At 33.8% G+C, this 21624-nt stretch overlaps 2 protein-coding genes across 2 annotated transcripts in view; one reads left to right on the forward strand and one right to left on the reverse strand.

Annotated features, from left to right (window-relative positions):
- Positions 1-13045: 13045 nt before the first annotated feature.
- On the forward strand, positions 13046-15829 carry LOC106111225 (ankyrin repeat domain-containing protein 13C). Its single transcript, XM_013293244.1, has one exon. It carries the CDS (start codon positions 13381-13383, stop codon positions 14710-14712), a length of 1332 nt encoding a protein of 443 aa, XP_013148698.1. The 5' UTR covers positions 13046-13380; the 3' UTR covers positions 14713-15829.
- An 807-nt stretch (positions 15830-16636) lies between these two features.
- The window catches only part of LOC106110983 (myosin-9), a 14101-nt gene continuing 9113 nt past the window's right edge, over positions 16637-21624 (reverse strand). The window contains exons 16-22 of the mRNA XM_013292951.1: positions 20919-21094; positions 20166-20313; positions 19532-19707; positions 18860-18912; positions 17708-17826; positions 17421-17445; positions 16637-17034 (exon numbers count right to left, since the gene is read on the reverse strand). Of these exons, the coding sequence (XP_013148405.1) occupies positions 16928-17034; positions 17421-17445; positions 17708-17826; positions 18860-18912; positions 19532-19707; positions 20166-20313; positions 20919-21094 (804 nt within the window). The 3' untranslated portion in view covers positions 16637-16927. The remainder of the gene's footprint in view (positions 17035-17420; positions 17446-17707; positions 17827-18859; positions 18913-19531; positions 19708-20165; positions 20314-20918; positions 21095-21624) is intronic.

Below are 21624 nucleotides of genomic sequence, written 5' to 3' on the forward strand. Positions count from 1 at the left end.
CAGGAAGAACAACTACTTCTGCTTTGTGCACTTGAAACTACCTTGAGTAAAAATCGCCTGCCACAACCGGGCTTGAAAACTATAAGATTTTTCTCATAGACTAGGGAATAACAAAGGAAAATTATTTAAGTGTCGTGCACATAAATCCATTATGACATAGTAGAAAATATGTTATTGTCCTTAAAGATAATGAATGTCAACGTATGCAATTTTATATTGCACCTCTTTCGCGCATAAACATGATTTGCGTTGATTAAAAAAAACTGTGAAATAAAAATTCGTAACAAACTCTACTCGTCTTAATAAAACAACAAACTTTTAGTTACGTTCGTTATTATCGTACTTTTCCTAACAAACCCGATCTGAGGAAAGTTGGGAAAACAAGTTTTAAAAAAATGTTTGCCATGTTAATTACAACTTGTAGAAATATAATTAGAAATACATCTGGGTATTCGTTTAGGTATAAAATAAAAGACATTTTGATATTGATAAGGGGTAGCCATCTAAAAAAAGTGATACTGCCTTTCAGAACATCCATATTGTCCTTATTCGAGACAGTACACAATAAGCCCCTCACGTCGAAAATGGAACGTCTCGTTATCCGTAATTGAATGTCCGGTTGACACGAGTCACACGACAGGAGTATTATGTTGCTATTTTAACACTGTATCCTGTGAGAGGAGAGCGCCTGGAAATCTCGAACATGTTACGTAATGTATACGAAACAAATCCAATCAAATAAACATAAAGCAACTCGTAGGATGAAAACATACACATCTTCTATACTAATATTATAAAGAGGAAAGATTTGTATTTTTGTATGTAATAAATAACTCAAAAACTAAGGGACCGATTTCAAAAAATCTTTCACCATTAAAAAGCTACATTATCACTGAGTAACATAGGCTATGTTTTTACTAAATTTTTTCCACGTGGACGAAGTCGCGAGCAACAGCTAGTGATTTGTAACTCTATTCGTAGCATGCGTTGTAGAAGATACTGATGTGACAGTTGTCAGTCATGATAAAATAGTGACTAATTTTTGATTATATATTATCTATTTTCAAGCGAATCTCAAATATTATCTTGTAAATCAAAATATAAACCATTCCGCGAAGGTGTCGTCTGACTTAACAATTTTCGATAAAAACCTAATCTAAAGAGTTTATCCTGTCTCTTAAGTTTCCTCTTCAATTTATTTTAAGAATTATCTAAGAGCTTTGTTGTTTTAGAGATTATAGTTTTCATAACACATCACATCTATTGATCTGTCCCTTGAGTCAATCTAAGAGCCCAAGGTGTTAATAATCCCTGTGTGGGATTTATTTGCCAACAAGACAATTGCTTGCTAAACAAAAGAACAAAGCTGTGGCTTGTACAACAATCCACAATTCACTAGACTTGGAATATTAATCAGAGACGAGGTATGCCAGACGTTTGGCCGCAAGTTACCCGACATGCACTGGACTTTATTATTTAGACAAGGGTCTAGTTACGCAAGACGCTAAACTGATGTCATGTCTGAAAGGGATTGAAAAGAGGAAGTTATGCATGTAAGGTTGCGATTACACATTTTGAAAGGTATACCATCAAGCAATTTAAAAACAATCCGTCAAATCGCAGGAAGGAGCAAGAGTTAGATAATTATATACTTGAATACCATTCTGACAATAAAACTATAACAAAAAACTGTAATTTTTAATTATGTTCATTTATTTAGGTTCATAGAGAACATTTTACACGCTACGCAACTCAACGACGGCGTATTTATTAGTAATGGAGCCATAAACTTGAATATTGCACGCCCTAATTAATAATAAAAGAATTTCGCAAGTGCCTAACTGGCTCGAGGAATTCTCGTTTAAATTAAAGATATTTGAAATGTACCAATAATAGTAACTAAAATGAATTACTAATTAAAAGTAAACGCATTAGTAAAGTAAACTGCAACTAAGAGTACATACGTCATATTGTAACGACTACCAACTCTGAACAGCCAATACCATGATGGTACAATCTTCAAATAACAATAACGCATTTTAAAAACAAAGCAAATTAATAAATAACATGGTTGCAATTATATCTCATATTTATTTTTCACTGCAGACGCAGACAGTAAAAAGAACGCTGAATTTTTAGCACAAAGAAACTAACTGCATGAAATATAATTGTTTCTGAAAAAAAAGCGAGCATCTAAGTTACATCTAAGAACTTATTAAAGCCATTGTAAATGTATAAAATCATACAAAACCTCCTCTTTCCGTTCTTCAACTAAGTAAAATATGCATTTACATTGTATTAAAAAAAGTTCATGTTATAAATTTGGGCAGTAAAAAAAGCAAAAGTTGTTTCTAATAATATTAAATAGTAACAATAGGTTCTAGTTTCGTTGGAACGTTTAATAAAGTGCATCAACATCACACAACTACGTCCCGTCTATAATCGATACCAATTCACTTGTTATCTCCAACCTTCGCGACTGATAAGTAGTCTTAACCGATTAATCTATTAGCAGTGATTACATATTACAATACTGATATTTATCAATTTTATAAAGAATATTTTACAAACTTTATAACACATGGCCGAGTTCAACATATGATTACTTTAATCTAGTAATGACTTCATAAATCCGGGTCTAAATTTATTTAAATGTGGCTCTGCTAGAAAAAATAGTAGCTTTTATATTATAAACCCCGTTACATTTAGTTCACCTAATAATTGTTTAAATTTGTTCTAATTAAAATTGAAAAATGGAACGTTATATGATTAACAATAATTATTTATAAATATCAGTTTACATGCATGAAAGTGAACACATATTCCTTACAATAAGCACATCATAGTTAAATAAGATAGATGTCGAGAGAAAGGGAAGTAAAAAATCGGTTAGAATACATCGAGTCGGTATCGGCGACAGGCAGCGGCAACAGCTATCGATCTGCCCTCGCCCCCGCCCCCACCTCGCACCCCACCGCGCCGCCCGCACCCCTGACGTGCCTCACCCCCGCCCGAACACCCAGAGCCTTACGTAAGTCCAGCTGATCACACCCACCCGGTAACCTTGACAACGAGCCCTGTGCACGCTCCTAGACGGCTTCGAAAAACATTGGATAAACAAAGCAATACCTCCTCCTTATTCCCTCCCCCTAAGCCTTGTGATACACGCTCTGATGAATAATTATCTGAATAAAAGTAAATCTGTTACTAGGCTGATATTTTGTAGTTAGACTAGGCAACTTGAAAGTAAAAATGAACAGGACCAACAGATATGTAGATGTTCTGATCTAATCGACCACTGAAACTAATGATTTTTATTTTATGACCGACTTCCCAAAAGAAGGAGGTACTCAATTCGTCTGTATGTTTTTTTTATGTGTGTTATAACTTGTTAGTATCTATGACCAAGTTGACGTGTAAGTATTCCGTTTTGTGCAATTTAAGCTAAATTCATGGACCACCAAAACGTCATAATCTAGTGTCAACAACCGAGAGAGCAAAAATTTGGCCGAGATTTAATATTTATTGAAAATGAATAAGAAAAATTATAAAATTCATTTATATTCACAGAAAAAAGCTTACATAGTAAGTATAGAAAATATGATCAGTAGGCCACGGGGCGGTTTACCTAAAAAATGATATCATTAAGTTGAAATATTACAAACTGATGGGCGCTTTGCCCTACCCTCATTTATTCTCCGTAATTTTAATTAAATTACTTGGATGCCAAACTGTCATTATGAAGCTCAACATCTAATAAAACTAATTATAATATACTGCAGACATCAATAGATAAAATTCATTAACATTTCACAACTTAGAAGTCATAGGAGATCACAGAAAATGAGAAATAGAGATAATTATATACAACTTTTTACGGTTCGCAGAAAACTTTACAGCTAAAAACTACCACGATAATTGTTTTTTATTATATAAAGTGCTATTAAAGTAAATAGGTTCACGCCTGCACCTGCATTATGGCTACTATAACATAAAATGAATTTTATGCCACGTAATAGCCCTCGCTCCCAGTACAACCTTACATCGCCATATTCCCGGCCTGTAGTCGGTTGATTTCCTGAAATAAATCTATAACTGACCTGTAACGTACGGTTACACGACTTAACCATCAAGGTATACGTTTGACACAATATATCTTATGACCCAGTTGGACATTATGTCTAGCTAAAATTTGCTGGATCATAAGGTGCGCCATGCTAAAACGTATCGAATATGGTAGAATATGTATTCTTTCTATAGCAATTTTGCTACCGCGAGTTTTCTTTGGTGTTGCAAGAAAATGTTAAGGATATATACTGTGTACGAGTGTTTCGGTTTCGACAATGGAAACTTAGAATTTTGTGTTTGTTTGTCTAATTTTCATACTGAAAAGTACGAATAACATAACGGTTTTCTTCTAGATATTACGCCTCTACGTATTATCATAACTAACCATGACAAAACTTCAAAGCGAACATATCCGTGTATGTTCGGATAAATTACGCTCACGTAACTCTCCCTAGCGGTATGCATAAACAAGTTTATGCAAAAGCATATAGCAGCTGTATATTATTAACCTGTATAGAATAAAGAAATGTGAATATTCCCCTGCTTCGTATAGTTGTTCAATGTGCGCGTTAGAAGGCAGCGTAGGAGGCGCATGAAGCGAAATGGAAGCCCGAGCGAGCTTGGGAAAATACAAACAAAAGGTCCACGATGCGGTACCATACAACCCTAGCAACAAAATAATGTTCATTTTATAGTACTAACGCAAGAGATATTCGAGAGACCGTCTCTTGAATTTAATACGATTAACGTTATTGTTTTACTTGTATTTTAATTTGAATTGATATACTTAACGAGAAAATATACAATGGAAGACTACACTGCGTCTCGGGCGTGAATGATCCATTTTAAATTAAGATAACTAATGTACGTTACAGATATATAAAACAGATTAGTTGTCCGTTATTTTCCAAGGGTATGAATGAAAATATTTGTATTCCATGTACGATTTTACTAGTTTCTTTAGTTATTTTTCTTCAGAAAACTCGTTCATCCTACATCGCTTTAGGTTTAGTTACCTAGTTTGATAATACGCATAATATCAAATGAAATTGAGATTAAAATCTTCGTCCATCAATTTGATTAAAAAATTGTTTATTCAATATATCATTATTTGCAAAATATGAAAAAAGAAAAAGTTCAAACTATCCTATCATACAAAACAGAACAGAATTGTGTGATAAACATTAGAGAATTAAGAGCAATAGTCGCGCTACGAAATTCCCTGACAACATAATCCCGTATAAGTCCACAATAACAACCCTCTCAACACGAGGAGGTCACGGCCATACATAATATGTTTGTATATCACTTTGCGGCCGCCTCCAACAACACGTATTAAGACCGCATTTATCACGAATCAGATTAAGAAAATACTCAAGAAAAGGAGATATTGTGTTAGCGTAGCAAGGTAACAGAATACCTAACAATGTAAGTAATGTTTAATGCTGGTTTGCTAAAGTTTCCATTTAATTTATCATTACCTAGTGGTTCATTAATAGGTTAAAGTACATATCAAAGGAGTAAAACTCAAGTTAAGTAGTTCAGAAACGCAAACACTAACGAGTGGTTAAAAGTATCTGGGAAACTGACCTTAAATCTGTTATTAAATTTGTAGGAGCACGATAAAATCGACATATCTCGGACATGGTAAATGATCAGAGATAGAATTTTCTATCACTGACTACTCTATCACTATTATGACACGGGTGACAACCCTAATGATATTTTTTTATGAAGATTCCCGCATGTTATAATTTAACACACACGTGGAATATAATAGGAAAGTAATGTTTACGTATTTTATTTAATAGACCAATCTATAATTTGTTTATAAATTGCCGATATAAACATTTATACACATGGGAATCATTCGTTTTCTTTTTTTACTACGCAATCAATCTACGCTTTTTTCATTAGGGATGGTAAAAAAACACATTGAGATCTAAGTAAAGGACCGAAATTACAATTTTTTTTTCACCGAAAAATAAGAAATATGTATTTAAAAAGAATTCATTCACACCTCATATATTCACATACAGCATAACTAATTCGCAAAACGTGCAAAATCGATCAATCGTGTAAAAAACACTAACCGGCAGAGAATATTCTAGGCATTTACAGGTTAATTCGTAGCCTCACGTAAAACAGCTGTTTCAAATGTAACCAGTAAAACCGTACCGTTTGTTATATTTTCTGTACCACATTCAACGGTATATAGGTCAAAATGGCATCACAAATTAAACATGCGCACATGTCTATTTCTCCTATACATTATTCACACTGGCAATTCTGACAATTTATGGAATAGCGATTTTTAATTAGACAATCAATTAAAATGAAATCGAAAACATGTTTAATAGCTACTCTTTGATACATACATTATTGGCTAACATATAGCTATAAACACGATGCGAACAGATGATAAAAAAATAATTTAAGTGAATTGGGCGAGTCAAAATTTCCTAATGATTTCACTACCAATTGATGAAGCTGCGACTTCTATATGACAAATGTATTCATGAAGTTTGCTAAGTAATCGTGACAATGATAGATGATGTGCAGAGAAGCATCTAAGTGGTTCATGCATCGATGCAACGAACCGAAGGTGTACGGAATTCGCATGGAGGAGCGCTGGCGGAGGTAAAACGGCATAACGCGCACTACTTCGATGGCTGGAAGCGTGCAACTGTTCTGACCGGAGGGTAAGGCGCGGGACGCGGGGTGCGGGGTTCGTGGGCGGTGCTCCGCGATGGCGCCCGCCTCACCACCACCTCACCTCACCCTACCACACCCGCCTCGTAATCACAGAACGGTTTATCGACACCTATGCCATCAAAGTATACACGGAAACATTACAAACCGAGCGTAAAACATGACTGTGAATGAGACCATCGTAGTGAAAAGTCACTGGCTCTTAATATGATTGCCAGCAACGATATTTCTATCATGGTAGAATTAAGAAAAAACTGGTGCATATTGTAGGTACTCGCCATTGGTTAAAGTCGTATCGAGCGGGACATCTCTGTTAGAAAATTACATGAATGATGCAACAGTGCCCACTGTTACAATAGCTGGACTTGACGTAGCAATTTGTTCAGTATAGAATATGGGAGGTAAACAAGTAGCGGCCTCATGTCGATTTGAATGGTCTGTCATCGCCTCAAAGGTTTATCTTAAGATATCCTGTAAAAAAATGGAAGATCACTATGGAAGACAATTTTTGACTGAAAACCAATTAAGACTACATTTGTGTCGATCCAGCATCCAGTCTAAAACCTACAATAAAATCGAGGAGTACAATAACAGACTACTCAATCCTAATGATGTAGTTGTAGATTCGACAATACACAAAGCAGATCAATATCTTTTTACAAGTGCCAGATAACAGGCTGATGAATAAGTCTCCGATAGCTGAAGATTCGACTTATTCGGTATAAATCATAAGTGCTATCTAATTTATCTTTGAAATACGCGAGTTTCCGCGCAGTGAATTACTTCAGCTTTAAATTTTTCTCCTAAACTAATTTAATGGTTACTTACTTTTTAAGAACGCTAAGACGCTCTACCTACAGCTTTGCTTTTGCCTTTTCAAGTTTCACGACGCAATAATGCATGTGCGCACTTCGGGTCGACGTCAAGTTTTAACTACGTCATTGCTTTAAATATGGACCTCCTATGTACAGTGTGAATTATAATACAATCATAAATTACTTTAGTAAAGTGTATACCACAGTTATTGCTACGCAGTTTAGACATAAAGGATCATTATTTAATTGCGTTAATTCCCTCGGCACTTAAATAACTACAGTAATTGCAATTATTTACGTAATTGACATATTCCAGACCGGTAGATATTAAGTCCGCTCGCTATTGACGATGGGGAACTGACACTTGTTTTATCACGATTTGTCGTTAAATAATTTTGGCTTTGGAAAAATCAACAAAGATTTCTTTTACCTCAGTAACAAAACACTATGTAGTTAGTGAGTTTTGTGTAACAGAACTACTGGTTTCCAGTTTTTTTTATATATTTAAGAATTCTTAATGTAGTGGAAAAAATGCAATTTTTATATGATAAGATACAAGTTTAACGATCATAATCTAAATCACACCATTTCCGACGTCAAGCAAATGATATTAAAAAAATCAAAGTCAATTTAATAAAAACCAAGTTTTTTTTATATTTGTCACTTTTTAATAGATTTGGTTGTGATAGATATTCCTGTAAATAAAAAAATTTTATGTGGGAGGTTATTTTAATAGACATGTTAGTAGATTGAGCACTGGATATGAGAGAGTGCATGAAGGCCGAGAATTTGGGATAAATACATAAAGTGATTTGGCATTTACAAATACATTTTTCCAGAAGACAAATGAACATTAGATAACCTATAAAGGTGGTGGTAGAGCAACACAAATAAATTATATTCTAACAAGGAGGAAAAACTTGAAATTAGTCAATAATTGAAAAATTATACCGGGAGAACATTTAGCAAGTCATCACTGACTTCCGTGGATGATAATGATAAAGATTTGAATTGAAGTAAAAGAGAAGTTAATAATAGGTGTGTGATGTGCTTATAAAGCCATTGCAACTTCTACGGCACAGACACAAGTCAAATTAAATGAATCATTAGGCAGCCTGCTGAGATAAAAACACCTTTTCCATATAGCAAGGGAGAGAAAGAAGTGGAAAAGACAAATATGTATATGATATTTAAGATATTTATTGATAAATGATGATGTTATTAAAAAACAATGAATGGGATATTTTGAAAAACTGATAAACAAAGAGAATATTTTAAGTGGAGTCTTGGAGAAGATCGGCATCTACAAACACTAACTTCGAACATTAACTAGTATTGGATATGGTGAACGACATTAGTGTGGATGGAGAAAAGAAAGCAGTACAAGTTATGAAAATGGAAAGGCTATCTGGCCGGAAGGAATACCAGTGGAAGTATAGAAGCTGCTAAAGTTGGAGGGAGCTGTGTTGTTGACTTTAATCTTCAACAAGTTGTTACAAGAAGAGGTAATCCCAGACAAGTGGTAAAATAATAACCAAAAAATGATAACCACTCTTAACACCAATGAATAATTTATTACTATCCTAACAAGGAAAACAAAAAAAAAACAGTTAATTCCAGATGTGTCATTGGGCCATAACTCATTGATTGAGAAACTAATAGTTATATTGTACTGAAAGTTAAAAGCAAAAATCTTGTAGAAATTTGCTAATATTTTAGCAAAATACATTTTTTTGCTATACCTAGGTATTCTTCATATCACTATTTGGTGAAAGCAACATTAATAACAAAGAAATGTTTTGATATACTGTCTAAAGAAAAGGAAAAACATCTCAGTATGATAACTGACTTTTAGTGATAACCTCACAGAGATAATGCTATGAACAAACTTGTAAACATCATTTTCCCAACATTTTAATGTAGATAACAAATAATATATATAAAGGTATAAATGTAAATATGCTTTAGTTTAATTTTTAAACTTGGCTACCCAATTGTAGCTTATTAATTTAACTTCAATTTTGTATGCCTAGATTTAAAAATAAAACCTCTCAATGTATAATAATAAATATTATAATTTATCATTAGAGATTATCCTAAACTACAAGAAATGGGAATAGTTAAAAAACTAGAACCATTAGATGCAATATTTTATAAAGGCTGAATATGGAAAAGTTATGTTTAAAAACAATTTTAATCAACAATTTTTCCTGTTAACATCTTACTACAAAGTGAGTAAAACGATATCAGGGATAATGCTATATGCTATTACAGCAATCAATTGTAAAACCAATGAGATAAAGGTTTTGTTAAATGAATATTCTAAATGTTAAAAATATAAAACATCATTAGTTGGTTATTCATGCTCCATTAAATACCTGTAAAATTAATCAATTTAAAAAACTTACATTGTAAGAAGCTTTTATTGCACTGTACTTCAACACTCGAGATGCACTGTAATGTTAGTAAAGCCGGATTACCCACTTAACAAATAATGTTATTAAAAGTACAGAAAAAGTTTATTATTACTAAAAACATCATAAATCCAACTATAGTATGCGTATTTGTAGACTACGATATTCATGCGTTAGGAACAAATTCACAATTTATGCACAATCAATATAAATTACGATCCAATGAAGCAAAACAATGTTTTTGAAATAGCTTTAAACACAAAAATCCATCACAGCACCGGAATGAGAATCAACTCAGTGGTCAACAGTCTGATGTTCAATTAAATTTAAAACATCTATAAATGTTATTTTTCGCAAAGTTCAAAGAAAATGTAACAATAATCTTGAATATCACACTTTGCGCATCTGTCAGTTTTACACACCGCTTCAAAACAACTACATCAACGACATCAACGACATCTAGGCAAAACAACACAAATATCAATTATGGTGAAGTTAACGTTTAGAAACGAGCTTCAGAACGTCTTTGCTGTTCGTTTAAAAACAGATTTTTCAAAAATACCTCTATTTGTAACCGATACTGGATCCTGGGGCAAATACTTTGGCTGTAAACTATACTGTGCTCACTATACTGGATAATAATTATTACGATAAGCAAAATAACAAGTCAGCAAGGAAGGTGTTGCCACTATACTTCTGAGATATCATGCAAATATTTCACACTAGCTTTCGCCCTCAACTCCGTCCGCGTGATATTAAAAATAACAAAAGCGTGTAGCCTACGTGTTTGGGGTTGAAATCGACAAGATTTTGTCTAGTCTAATCGGCGACTTCACCCAAAAGGGTCTCTAGTTGAGATTCAAAACTTAAAGATTTAAACTTGCCAATCCGAATACGGAGCAACCCTTATCGCGCGGTATTGTTCTTTGAAACATTGAATGCACTGGTAAATATTATTTTCATTTGAAATACATACAAACTCGGATGGTGGATGTAACAGAAATGATAAGGGAAAGGTTAGAGGCACGCCAAATGCAAATTCTCCGAGTTATGGGTATGACTTTATGTTTAAGCAATGACATGAGTTTAGAGTTGTATTTTCTCAGTATAACATATATAAGTATTATCGAAGATATAATTTTATCATATTATACACACACAGTTTTTAAGAATAATACGTTTCTTTGAAACTCGTAATTTTACAACTTGATTCGGCATAACACATTTCCAGTTCAGCTTATGTGAGTGTCTTACAAATAGTGTATTTGTTAAAAATCTTTAATTTACTATTTATTTATTTGTTTATTTAAATCGTTTTTACTGTAACATTATTCTGTAACAAATCATCCATAAACTAAATTCGTGGTTTAATGCACCGAGACTATTCTTGTTGGTCAATTTAACGTGATTTTATTCACAATTTCTAGAAAAATCCCATATACCATATTCATTTGCTAATTAATCTTAAAAATAACTTAAAGAGGCGTAGCGCGCACCGTTTTCGTAACAGTTAGCAATTCCTACGTGCCTAAATGTCGTATAATTAATTCTACTTACAAATAAAAATATTTCAATAAAAAACATTACTCAATGTTGTGATGAAAATTGCACAGCATAAACATATAAAACTTGAAAAAGTTGGTATCGTTTGCCACTCGCTACGGAAAATGGCGGCCAAATTTTTACTTATTTGTTTTGCTTTCGTCTTCATTTTAAATGTAAGTGTAGAAACAATATTATTATTTAATGTTATAAAAGTAACACATACTTGAATTTTACTATTTTTTTTTAGATTTACACTGTATCATGTCAATATTCGTGCTGCGGTGCGGCACCGCCTTGCCCATATTCGCAGCCACCTCCAATCATCATCAAAGAGAAAGAAAGTCGCGACATTTTGTATCCACTACTGTTACTGATGCTTTTGGGTGATGGAATTTAGATAACTGTCATGTATAGTGCACATAAAAAAAATTCCTTAACAGGTGAGTAGAAAACCATAACTTTGGCTACATTTTAAAATTTCCGTGGTATTTTACAATAAGTACCTTTTTAAAAAGTAAACCTTTAAGCAATCCCAAACAAAATGTTTTTGGAAACTATAACTGCAACCCATTGGCTTTTAATAATTCACCTCTCTTCCTTCTTCAATTTCAAGTAACAAAACAACTAATAAATAATATTAGCTTCGTTAATGTTCTGTAAAACTATTGTTTTATAGTATAATTTCAAGAAATAGATTTATGTTTTCGCCTAATTCGTTGTAATTAGCTCTCCGATGGGCTCGAGTGCCGCCCTGTCTTATATTCGACTCATTCATTTGTGTACAATTCATAAAAGCAACACTTTTTCTAAATTATACGATTCCTAGATTTTTTTCTGCGCACTGTGATAATAGTTCACGTAAATCTTAGGTATCTATATTTCTTTTCCACACAGATATAGAATCCAGTCTTACTTCTATTACGGTGGACGTATGTAGTTAAAAAGCAGCTACTGAATCCAATGAAATTAATCCGCATCAGTTCAAACGTTAAAGAGTTATCTCCTCAAAAGCTCCTACGCAGCAAACTTATCGTAACCATTAAAAATCGCGTCAGCATCACAACTAACATCTGGCTATGGGTTTTGAATAACGATTTTAGCTTCACATGTTACAACTGCTATGTATGTATGTTTTAAAGCAACCATTTTCCTCTCCACGTTCGCTTTTGCCTTTTTTTAAATAATTGTAATAACTGTACATAATTTTTTTTTATATCATTTAAAACCATTAATTTCATATATCTTTACTCATCTTCAGACTACCTAGGCAGATTGTAACATGCCGGCGATCGTAAATTGTTGGTAACATTTTGTATAATTAACGTTCAGTATTTTATTCCATATTATTAATTTTAATTCCCATTTCTTAATTTTACATAAAATTGAGAAACGGGAATTGTTTTAGACCTTTCTATCGGTATAAAACAACAAAATAACCACAATATAAAAAGAACGCCGTGTGTCACTGGCCCAATAACATTGACAGCCGCCGTCAGTGTGTCACTGTCATTCAATTAGCTGCAACTGTTCGATGTAAATTAGTGCAATAAACCTATTAAATTATTAAATATTAAAATGAAGATTATATTTTAGTGCAAGCGTGTTGTATACATATCACAGTTTTTGTGTCGGGCAGAGAAACATGAGTTACTACGATAGTTTCTTGAATCGCATTGGACACTAAGCGAAATCATGTGTACGGTATTGGTAATTTCTCTGAAACTAATCTTATCATTTTGATTAGATATTTATTCATTTTTACTGAAGACTTTTTTGTAATTAGTCACTAATGTAAGTAATCAATTGACACAATTGGTACGCACGCGATGTCTAATTCCGTCTGTAAAAAAGAGGAAGAAACGTTCCCTTTACACGAATGTGTTTTCGTTGGAGACGTACGTAAACTATCATCATTACTAAGATTCAATGACATCACTTGCAAAGATAAACATGGCAATACTGCCCTACACTTGGCAGTTATGCTGGGGCGCAAAGAATGCGTACAACTTCTTCTGGCTCATGGCGCACCGGTCAAAGTCAAAAACCTTGCCGGCTGGTCACCTCTTGCAGAGGCTATCAGTTACGGTGACAGGCAGACAATATCCTCACTTGTTCGGAAACTAAAGCAACAAGCCAGAGAGCAAATGGACCGAAGAAGGCCTGACCTAATTAGAGCCCTTGCTCAAATACAAGATTTTTACATGGAACTAAAGTGGGATTTTCATTCGTGGGTACCATTAGTTTCCAGAATACTGCCTTCTGATGTATGTAAAATCTATAAATCGGGCTCTGGCATCAGGCTGGATACTACATTGGTAGATTTTTCTGATATGAAATGGGAGAGAGGTGATATTTCATTTATATTTCAAGGCGAAAAACCACAAGGTGAGGCCTTAACAGTTCTAGACAATAAAGCTAAAGTATATCAAAGAGTTCGCTATGAAGAAACAGAAAATGAAATTGAAGATGAGGTTGATATATTAATGTCAAGTGACATCCTAGCAGCACAGATGTCTACCAAAGGTATACTATTTTCTAGGGCCCAGTCCGGTTGGATATTTCGTGAAGATCGCAAAGAAACTGTTGCCGGTCTATATAAAAGTGATATCTACACAATAACAGGGCTAGTACTGGAATCTCGAAAGCGCAGAGAGCATTTATCAACTGATGATTTGCAGAAAAATAAAGCAATTATTGAAAGTCTTACGAAAGGTAATACTCAGAATTTGGACACTAATGGTGAGCCCACTCGGCGTGCATCTTTAAATCCTCCTCCAGAGAGTGGAGTGAACTGGCAGATTTACGTTACTTCTCCTCCAGGACAATATCCCAGCTTGGGAAGGGAACTAGTTTACAAAGAGTCCTCAAGGAACTTCCGAGCTACAATTGCAATGAGTGATGAGTTCCCACTAAGTGTTGACATGTTATTAAATGTTTTGGAAGTGATAGCCCCATTCAAACACTTTGCTAAATTACGACAATTCGTAGCCATGAAGTTACCCAAGGGCTTCCCAGTCAAAATAGATATACCAATCCTACCAACAGTTACAGCAAAAATTACTTTTCAAAAGTTTGATTTTCGTGATAATATACCTCCTGATTTGTTTGTTATACCTGAAGATTATGTAGAAGATCCTCTGCGTTTTCCTGACTTATGACGTTTTGATATTCTAACACTGTTTGAAATAAGTGAAAGGCCAATATGGCGACGTGAAGTGAAACGTAGTCGGGCACATCATGCGACAAAACGAAGTCTCTGCAGGTCAACACATGGCTTGCTCACTATTGAAATCCCAATGTTATTTGGTTTTGGCAGCTCGTATTCCAGCCACTATGTCCTATTTGTGGAGTAGATAATTTTTCTATGTTTTGGAATGTAAATTACACAGTGAACTATCTTATGAAGTAGATTGTATAAACAGTGTTAGAATCACTATAGTATTAATTGCCACAATTATGTTTTAGACAAATTGATAACTGATTTATTGTAAAATTTTACAGGCATTTGCTTACATTTAATTTTTAATGTAATTTCCATGACAAAATTTGGTGTTGATTTCAAATTTTGTAATGGAACACATGATGTCATATTTATTATTATTAATTTTTACTGTTCATACACGGGGCCCAGAGCAGACTTAGTATTGTGATGTATTATTTTTATCTACTTTTTAAGCTCATTGAAGTATTTACACTGTAATTTATTTACATATCTCTTACATATTTTCAAAAAAATTAAAAAAATCTAGAAAAGATGCACTTAATTTAGGTCTTCTTTTTATATGGCCTATTTTCTTATCAATAACTTGAAAAAGTTCTGATTATAGTTCCTGACTTGTATAAATAATGCATAATTATTTTACTTTATCATTTTAAATTCATGACAAATTAATGGAATAAGTGTATGTTTTAATTTACTTTTTAAATATTGTCAAAATCTGTTTTTAGAGTGTGATGTATTAGAAATATTTTGTAGCGTTTGTGAAATGGGATGTTCCAGGTATATGAATACCTTAACTAGAGCTTACTTACACAATACTTTCTATAGCACGTAATTAAAGTAGACAGCTTGTATAGTGAGCATTTGCATGAAATAAAAATAACAAATTATATGTCAATGTAATAATCCCACCTGAACCATTGTTTACAACTGTTTGTTAATATCTTGCCTGATTCAGACATTGTTTTTCATGTTTATTTTAAAAGACAGTATGTGATGTATATTTCAAAATTAGAATTATGATGTTAATAAAGATGAATTATTATAACAATGAATGATTGTTTTTTGTGTGTCTAAATAATTTAGATTAGTTTGACAATTCATTTCAAATTTAGTAGGGATGGGTTGTGTAAAATCAGTCATGAATCTTATCGATTTTCGATTTTTATTCTTATAGAAGGTGGAATCGATAGATTTATAGTTATAACCTATGAATTAAAAAAAAAACACTTTTCTCAAATCATAATGACCACAACAAATAACGAGAGTAAATAAATGTTTATTACTACTACAGCCGTACGTAATCGAATTGGATTTCGCTATTGTTTCTGTCATCGCTAAAATCTTTATACTTTAATCAATACTAGAATTGTCCTATAAATTAGTTAATAAGAAGATAATCATTTTAATCGAGTTTGATAATTATTTAAGCCGAATATCGATAGTTCCAAATTGTTCACTATGTGTGTTTGTTTCGTCACTACGATACCTGTCTATTAAGTATAGCATTTGCCTTCATAGAAATTGAATTCGATACTTCATATACGTCATTTATCAAACTAATCTATTTTATGTAGACAAATTATAGTACTGATTACATATAAAAAGATTCCCAATCAATATTAATATTATAAAGATGAATTTGTTTTTTTTTATTTTCGATTTACGTAGACTGCTGGGCCGATTTCAAAAATTCTTTCACCGTTAGATAGGTAATTTATCTGTGAGTAACATAGACTATATTTTCTATTATTTATTAATTTCACGAGGCGAAGCTGTATTCGATAAAAATAAAAAAGCTATTTGAAAATTCAATAAAGAAGAATAAATGTCAATGTAGTGAAAACTAGTATAATTAGCTAGTCCACAGGCTCAATTTCAGGGACAAAATAATTTGGGGGCGTGTAATTACTATCAAGTTCCTCATATCAAATTCTGGTACTCAGTTTACGTTTCGATTGTGGCCGTTTGGATTACGTGGTATTTATACTTCAGCTATAACCAAATTAAATTCAGACCAAATAATAAAAGAGTCAGTAGATTATAAAATAAAACATTTTTTTTAAATATCGAATGTAAATTTTATATAGCAAACATGGAACAAAACATAATACGCACACAAATATAACTGGTTAAAAAAGGTGTTTCGATAGTCATTGGAATGCTCTGGACCTGGAGGTGCATATGTCGGAACACTCCCCCGGCTGCGGCTCCCTGATGCCCAGGTTTATGACTCGCAGCGACACCGTCGACCTTCGAGCTTCGACAACAAACATACTAAGAACCGCGCACACCTTTGACCAAACTATCGCATAACTATTGTGCGATTGTCGATTGTTACGCAATTACGACTAGTGTGCGAGCATATAAGATCACAGGAATCAAAGCGCGACTAAATAGTAGCGCGATAGTTTAGTCAAATATGTGCAAATAATACCAGGTATACAAAATTCGCTGTACAAGTAGCTGCGACGTGATAAAAAAGTTTGAAGGGCATCGAGAAAGTGCATCTTTTACCGAAAACTTATGATAATATAGGCGTGGGACTGCGAGTTTTAAACTTGAATATAAACGGTCGCCTGCTACCCTTGATAAAACAATGGCTATTAAAATTCAACAGAAAAAAAGACACAATAAGATAATTACCTTGGTCAGGAATATCATCTGCTATCTGTAAAAAACACAATGATATGAGCATACGTTGACATCAGCCGAATACTGAAAATAAATTTAAAACCCTTGCTTCGTAAGTGCCGCTTACAATTGGGGACATCAAAATTTAATTGAAGGATTTAAAGCGCGTTCTTATCTTTTAAGACGCAGTTACATTTTTTAATGTCGTTTCAGGATATTAAAAGGTGACAAATGCATGTAATGAATAAAGTAAAAATACGGAGAAAAATTAGTATTTTAACATATAATAGTGTACTGACGCTCCGCTCTGCGACTTTGGGGGCGAGCGTCCTGCGGAAGGCGGAGAGGCGCTTCGTGTAGCCGCTGGCCATGCTGACGCCGCTGCAGATCGACTGCTGTGACTCCGAGAACACTGACGCTGCACAAAACAATTATCTCCATACAAATATCTTACTAAAGTTATATACGCAAAAGTTAAGATGTATGTTTGTTAGAATTTGCCGTCCAAACTACTGAATGGATCTCGTTTTCTGGCATGGATGTAGAGCTAATTCTGGCTGAACACATATGTTATTTAATTTGTAATTCCATACAGATGTAGTCTCGAAATAAGTATTTTATATATTTTAGACAACAATAAGTAATAAACTCTAAATAATTAATTTTGTAATTTGCTTTGTAGAACAGAATAGATTTTATGCAACCTACTTAAATGTTAACTATTTGTTAGGGGGCGTCCATAAATTACGTAAGGTGTTTTTTTTTAATTTTCTGCTCCTCCTTCCCCTGGTTAGATGTCGTAAGATTTTATTCAACCCCTCCCCCATCCCCCAATCACACGTGAGATTTTTCAAAATGTGAGTTTCTTACGTCAACCCGTTTGGATTGTTAATAAGATTAAATCTTAAAGAGGTACAACCTGGATTAAATGGACCAAAATAGTATATTTTTTTTGTTTCAATCAAAAAAAATGCGTGCCATTTGCCGAGACCCCCCTCTCTACCACGTAAGATTAGATGAGATTTGTCTCGACCCCATCCCCTCTTAAACACCTCACGTAATTTATGGACACCACCTTAGGGATAATGGTCTTAAGTACCTACAGAATAACATTTATTATAAATAACAAGTAATTTAGTAAGCTGCATGTTTTCCGTGTAATAATAACGGTTTGTTTATATTTACAATAAACTTAAATAACTAATTTAGTAGTGGCAAATAACACTGGTTATCCTTAAGTACAAACAAGCAATCACGGCCACATATTAAAAAACATGACGACAGAACTAAATTATTTTAAACAGTTATTTTATAATTTATTTATGTACCATATCTATTTTAAAAGTATTTAGTATTTTTTACTATTAAAGCTACAAGTATACGATGTATAAGATGAGAGAACTTGTAACAATTCAGTTGCAAATGTAATATAAAATATTAAAAATTTTAACCTTCAAGTGCTGGAGGAGTTTCGAGTGAGGCAGCCGACTCGCTAGAAATAATTCTGTCAAGGCAACAATCAATTAATTATGTTTATATTAAAAGACGTAAAATTAAATGTATTTGGACTATTAATATTTTATTATACAAAAAACATCTCTAATCTTCTGTCTTTTATTTCAGAAGTAGGTGTCAGTCAATGTAGATTCATTACTTAATTGTTCTATACTTTCAATTGTCAATTGTTATGGTAAAAATATGGAAACCCTTACGTAGAAATATCACTGCATACCTTGGCTGACACCGAGATCAAAGTAATAATAATTGTACAATATAGACGTAACAGTTACAATAAGGGAGGTTTACTATTTTCAAGGAATTATTTCGTTACTTTTTGTGTAAACTTTTGTTTGAGAATATTTTGTTTTTTTATTATTCTATATCTATATCTATACTATTATAATAAACCGTAAACACACACTTCTTTGTTGCATAAGATGTCAGCAATTACAGCATATTTTTGAATAATTCTTTTTTTTATAAAAAGCCCTACGCTTACGTCACGCTTTAGGCTATATATTTTCACGCCATTAAACTTAGGGGGTAAATATTTTTTTATAATTTTCTGCTGATGAAGCCGCATGGGAACAGCTAGAAGTTATAATATGCAGTACTGTATGTACCTGTCGACGTATGAGTGCAGTCGCGTGTGGTGCGCGGGCAGGTTGCGGCGCACGTCCTCCCCGCACAGCAGCAGGGCGAGCTGCGCCCGCGCCGCGCGCATGCCCGCGCACGCCGCGCTCACGCCCTGCAGCGCGCTGTGCGCCGCCTCCGCAAAGTTGCGGTTGTACATCGACAACTGTCGCATACATATCTTACAACTATCATAAACATACACCCACTTCCCAGGTCCTAGACTAAAAATGCGTTAGGGAAACGACGTGATGGAATAAAGCCGCGAACTAAAAAAAACTGTAAAACTTCATACAATTATATGACGTCACTTCTTTGATCGTTAGTCAGAGGGAGATTTTTATAACAAAAAAATAATTATATTTTACCAAGACACTAAAATGTCACGTATTTTTTTCTTAACTTGTTCAATAGATTTGATAAATATAATGACATATAATATTGCACGAAGTATAAGATAAGCAATTTTTCATAAAATTCCGTAAGTGAAAATTTGTGTAAAATTTTAAATAAATTTAAACTATACAAATTCCACAAAAATGAAATACACACATAATCTCTGTAAGAAATAAAAAATATGTAAACAAAATACATTGTATAATTAAATGATAACGTTTTTTTTACCTTAAATATGCGCCACTCGTCGACATCGTCAAATAACTTCTTTGCACGTTTCAAGTTAAGACTAATGACGTCATGCGCGTTTTGGAGACGGTTCTCCTGCCGCTGCGCGTGCTCTCTCAAACTATCCAATTGATTCTCCGCCTCAGATCTACAACAAAACTCAGTAAAAACAAGTGTCGATACATCGCATTAATATCACGAATAGTCATAGTTAGAGATAATAATTATAAATCCGAAAGTTTAGATGGATGTTTGTTAAGAGTTTGTAGCCTAAATGGCTGAATGGATCTCGATGACATTAGATACAGACGTAGAGGATAGTCTGAAAGAACACATAGGTTATTTACTTTTGTTGTTTTTAATTCCATGCGAACAGATTCACGGACGAAAGGTAATAAACTACAATTTTTGGTTCTAGCCCCTCCTTTCTGCTTGGACAAAAAGTGTTCATTTTTATGGTCTAGTGGCGCAAGGCAAGGGCGAACAATATACATCAAAGTGCCATTTTTAATTAAATGTTGAATGTCTTAGATGTGCCATCAAATAATTTGGACTGCGTCAATTCCATGGTGCACCTATTTCATGATTTTTGACCGACTTCCCAAAAGAAGGAGGTATTCAATTCGTCTGTATATTTTTAGTTTTTTTGTATGTTACGGCATAATTTTATAGTGTTTTTATGATTTTCGATGTGCCCAAAATATATTGTGGTGTGCCAATGGTTTGTAACCCCTGGAGTATGGTAGTACTCACTCCCTGGCGGTGAGCTGCTTGTACTTGTCGGCGAGCGCGGTGTGGTGCGCGCTGACGTCACACAGCTGCTCCTCAAGCCGCGCGCTCTGCGCCTGCACCTGCTTCAGCTCGTCGCGCCGCTCGTAGTACTGCTTCGTTAACTCGTTCAGTTCCGCTATTTCTGGACCTGTGGCATTTTAGAAAATAATATAGACCTGTAAGGTGGCAAACGTGTAAGCCGCCATCTGAATCCGCCGAAATGCCGAAATGACGTCAAATCAATCGTCAATTTAACTTCCCATCTTTTCCTTATAAGAAAAGGGTAAAAAGCGAAAGGGTCAAAAATTAATGCGAAATTAAAAAAAGTTCGACTATAATAGTTTTGCATGCATCAACTACTTTCCTAAAAGTCCCGTCAAAATCGGTTCAGCCGTTATGGGAGATTACACCGATAGACCGACAGACAATTTTTTAAATGCGAAAGAGGAAAGATTGCTTTTTTATATTTATTGAAATAACTCGAAAACTTCTCGGTCATTTTCAGATATCCTTTCACCATTAAACTTTACGATATCGGTGAGTAACAAGCTATATTTTGTATTATATTTTATAACTAACAATTTCTGTCTATTGTTATCTGCCATCCATTTCTTTCCAACAATACAAAGCCGTTCATTTTCTACGTTTTTTTTATAACATAAGGTGGCAAACGAGCAAGCGACCACCC

Source organism: Papilio polytes, unplaced genomic scaffold (genome assembly GCF_000836215.1).
Source record: "Papilio polytes unplaced genomic scaffold, Ppol_1.0 DF824180.1, whole genome shotgun sequence".
Classification (NCBI taxonomy): Eukaryota; Metazoa; Arthropoda; class Insecta; order Lepidoptera; family Papilionidae; genus Papilio; species Papilio polytes.

Excerpts from the sequence above, each read along its gene's own strand:
- LOC106111225 (XM_013293244.1), top strand. The coding sequence starts at position 13,381 with ATGTCTAATTCCGTCTGTAAAAAAGAGGAAGAAACGTTCCCTTTACAC.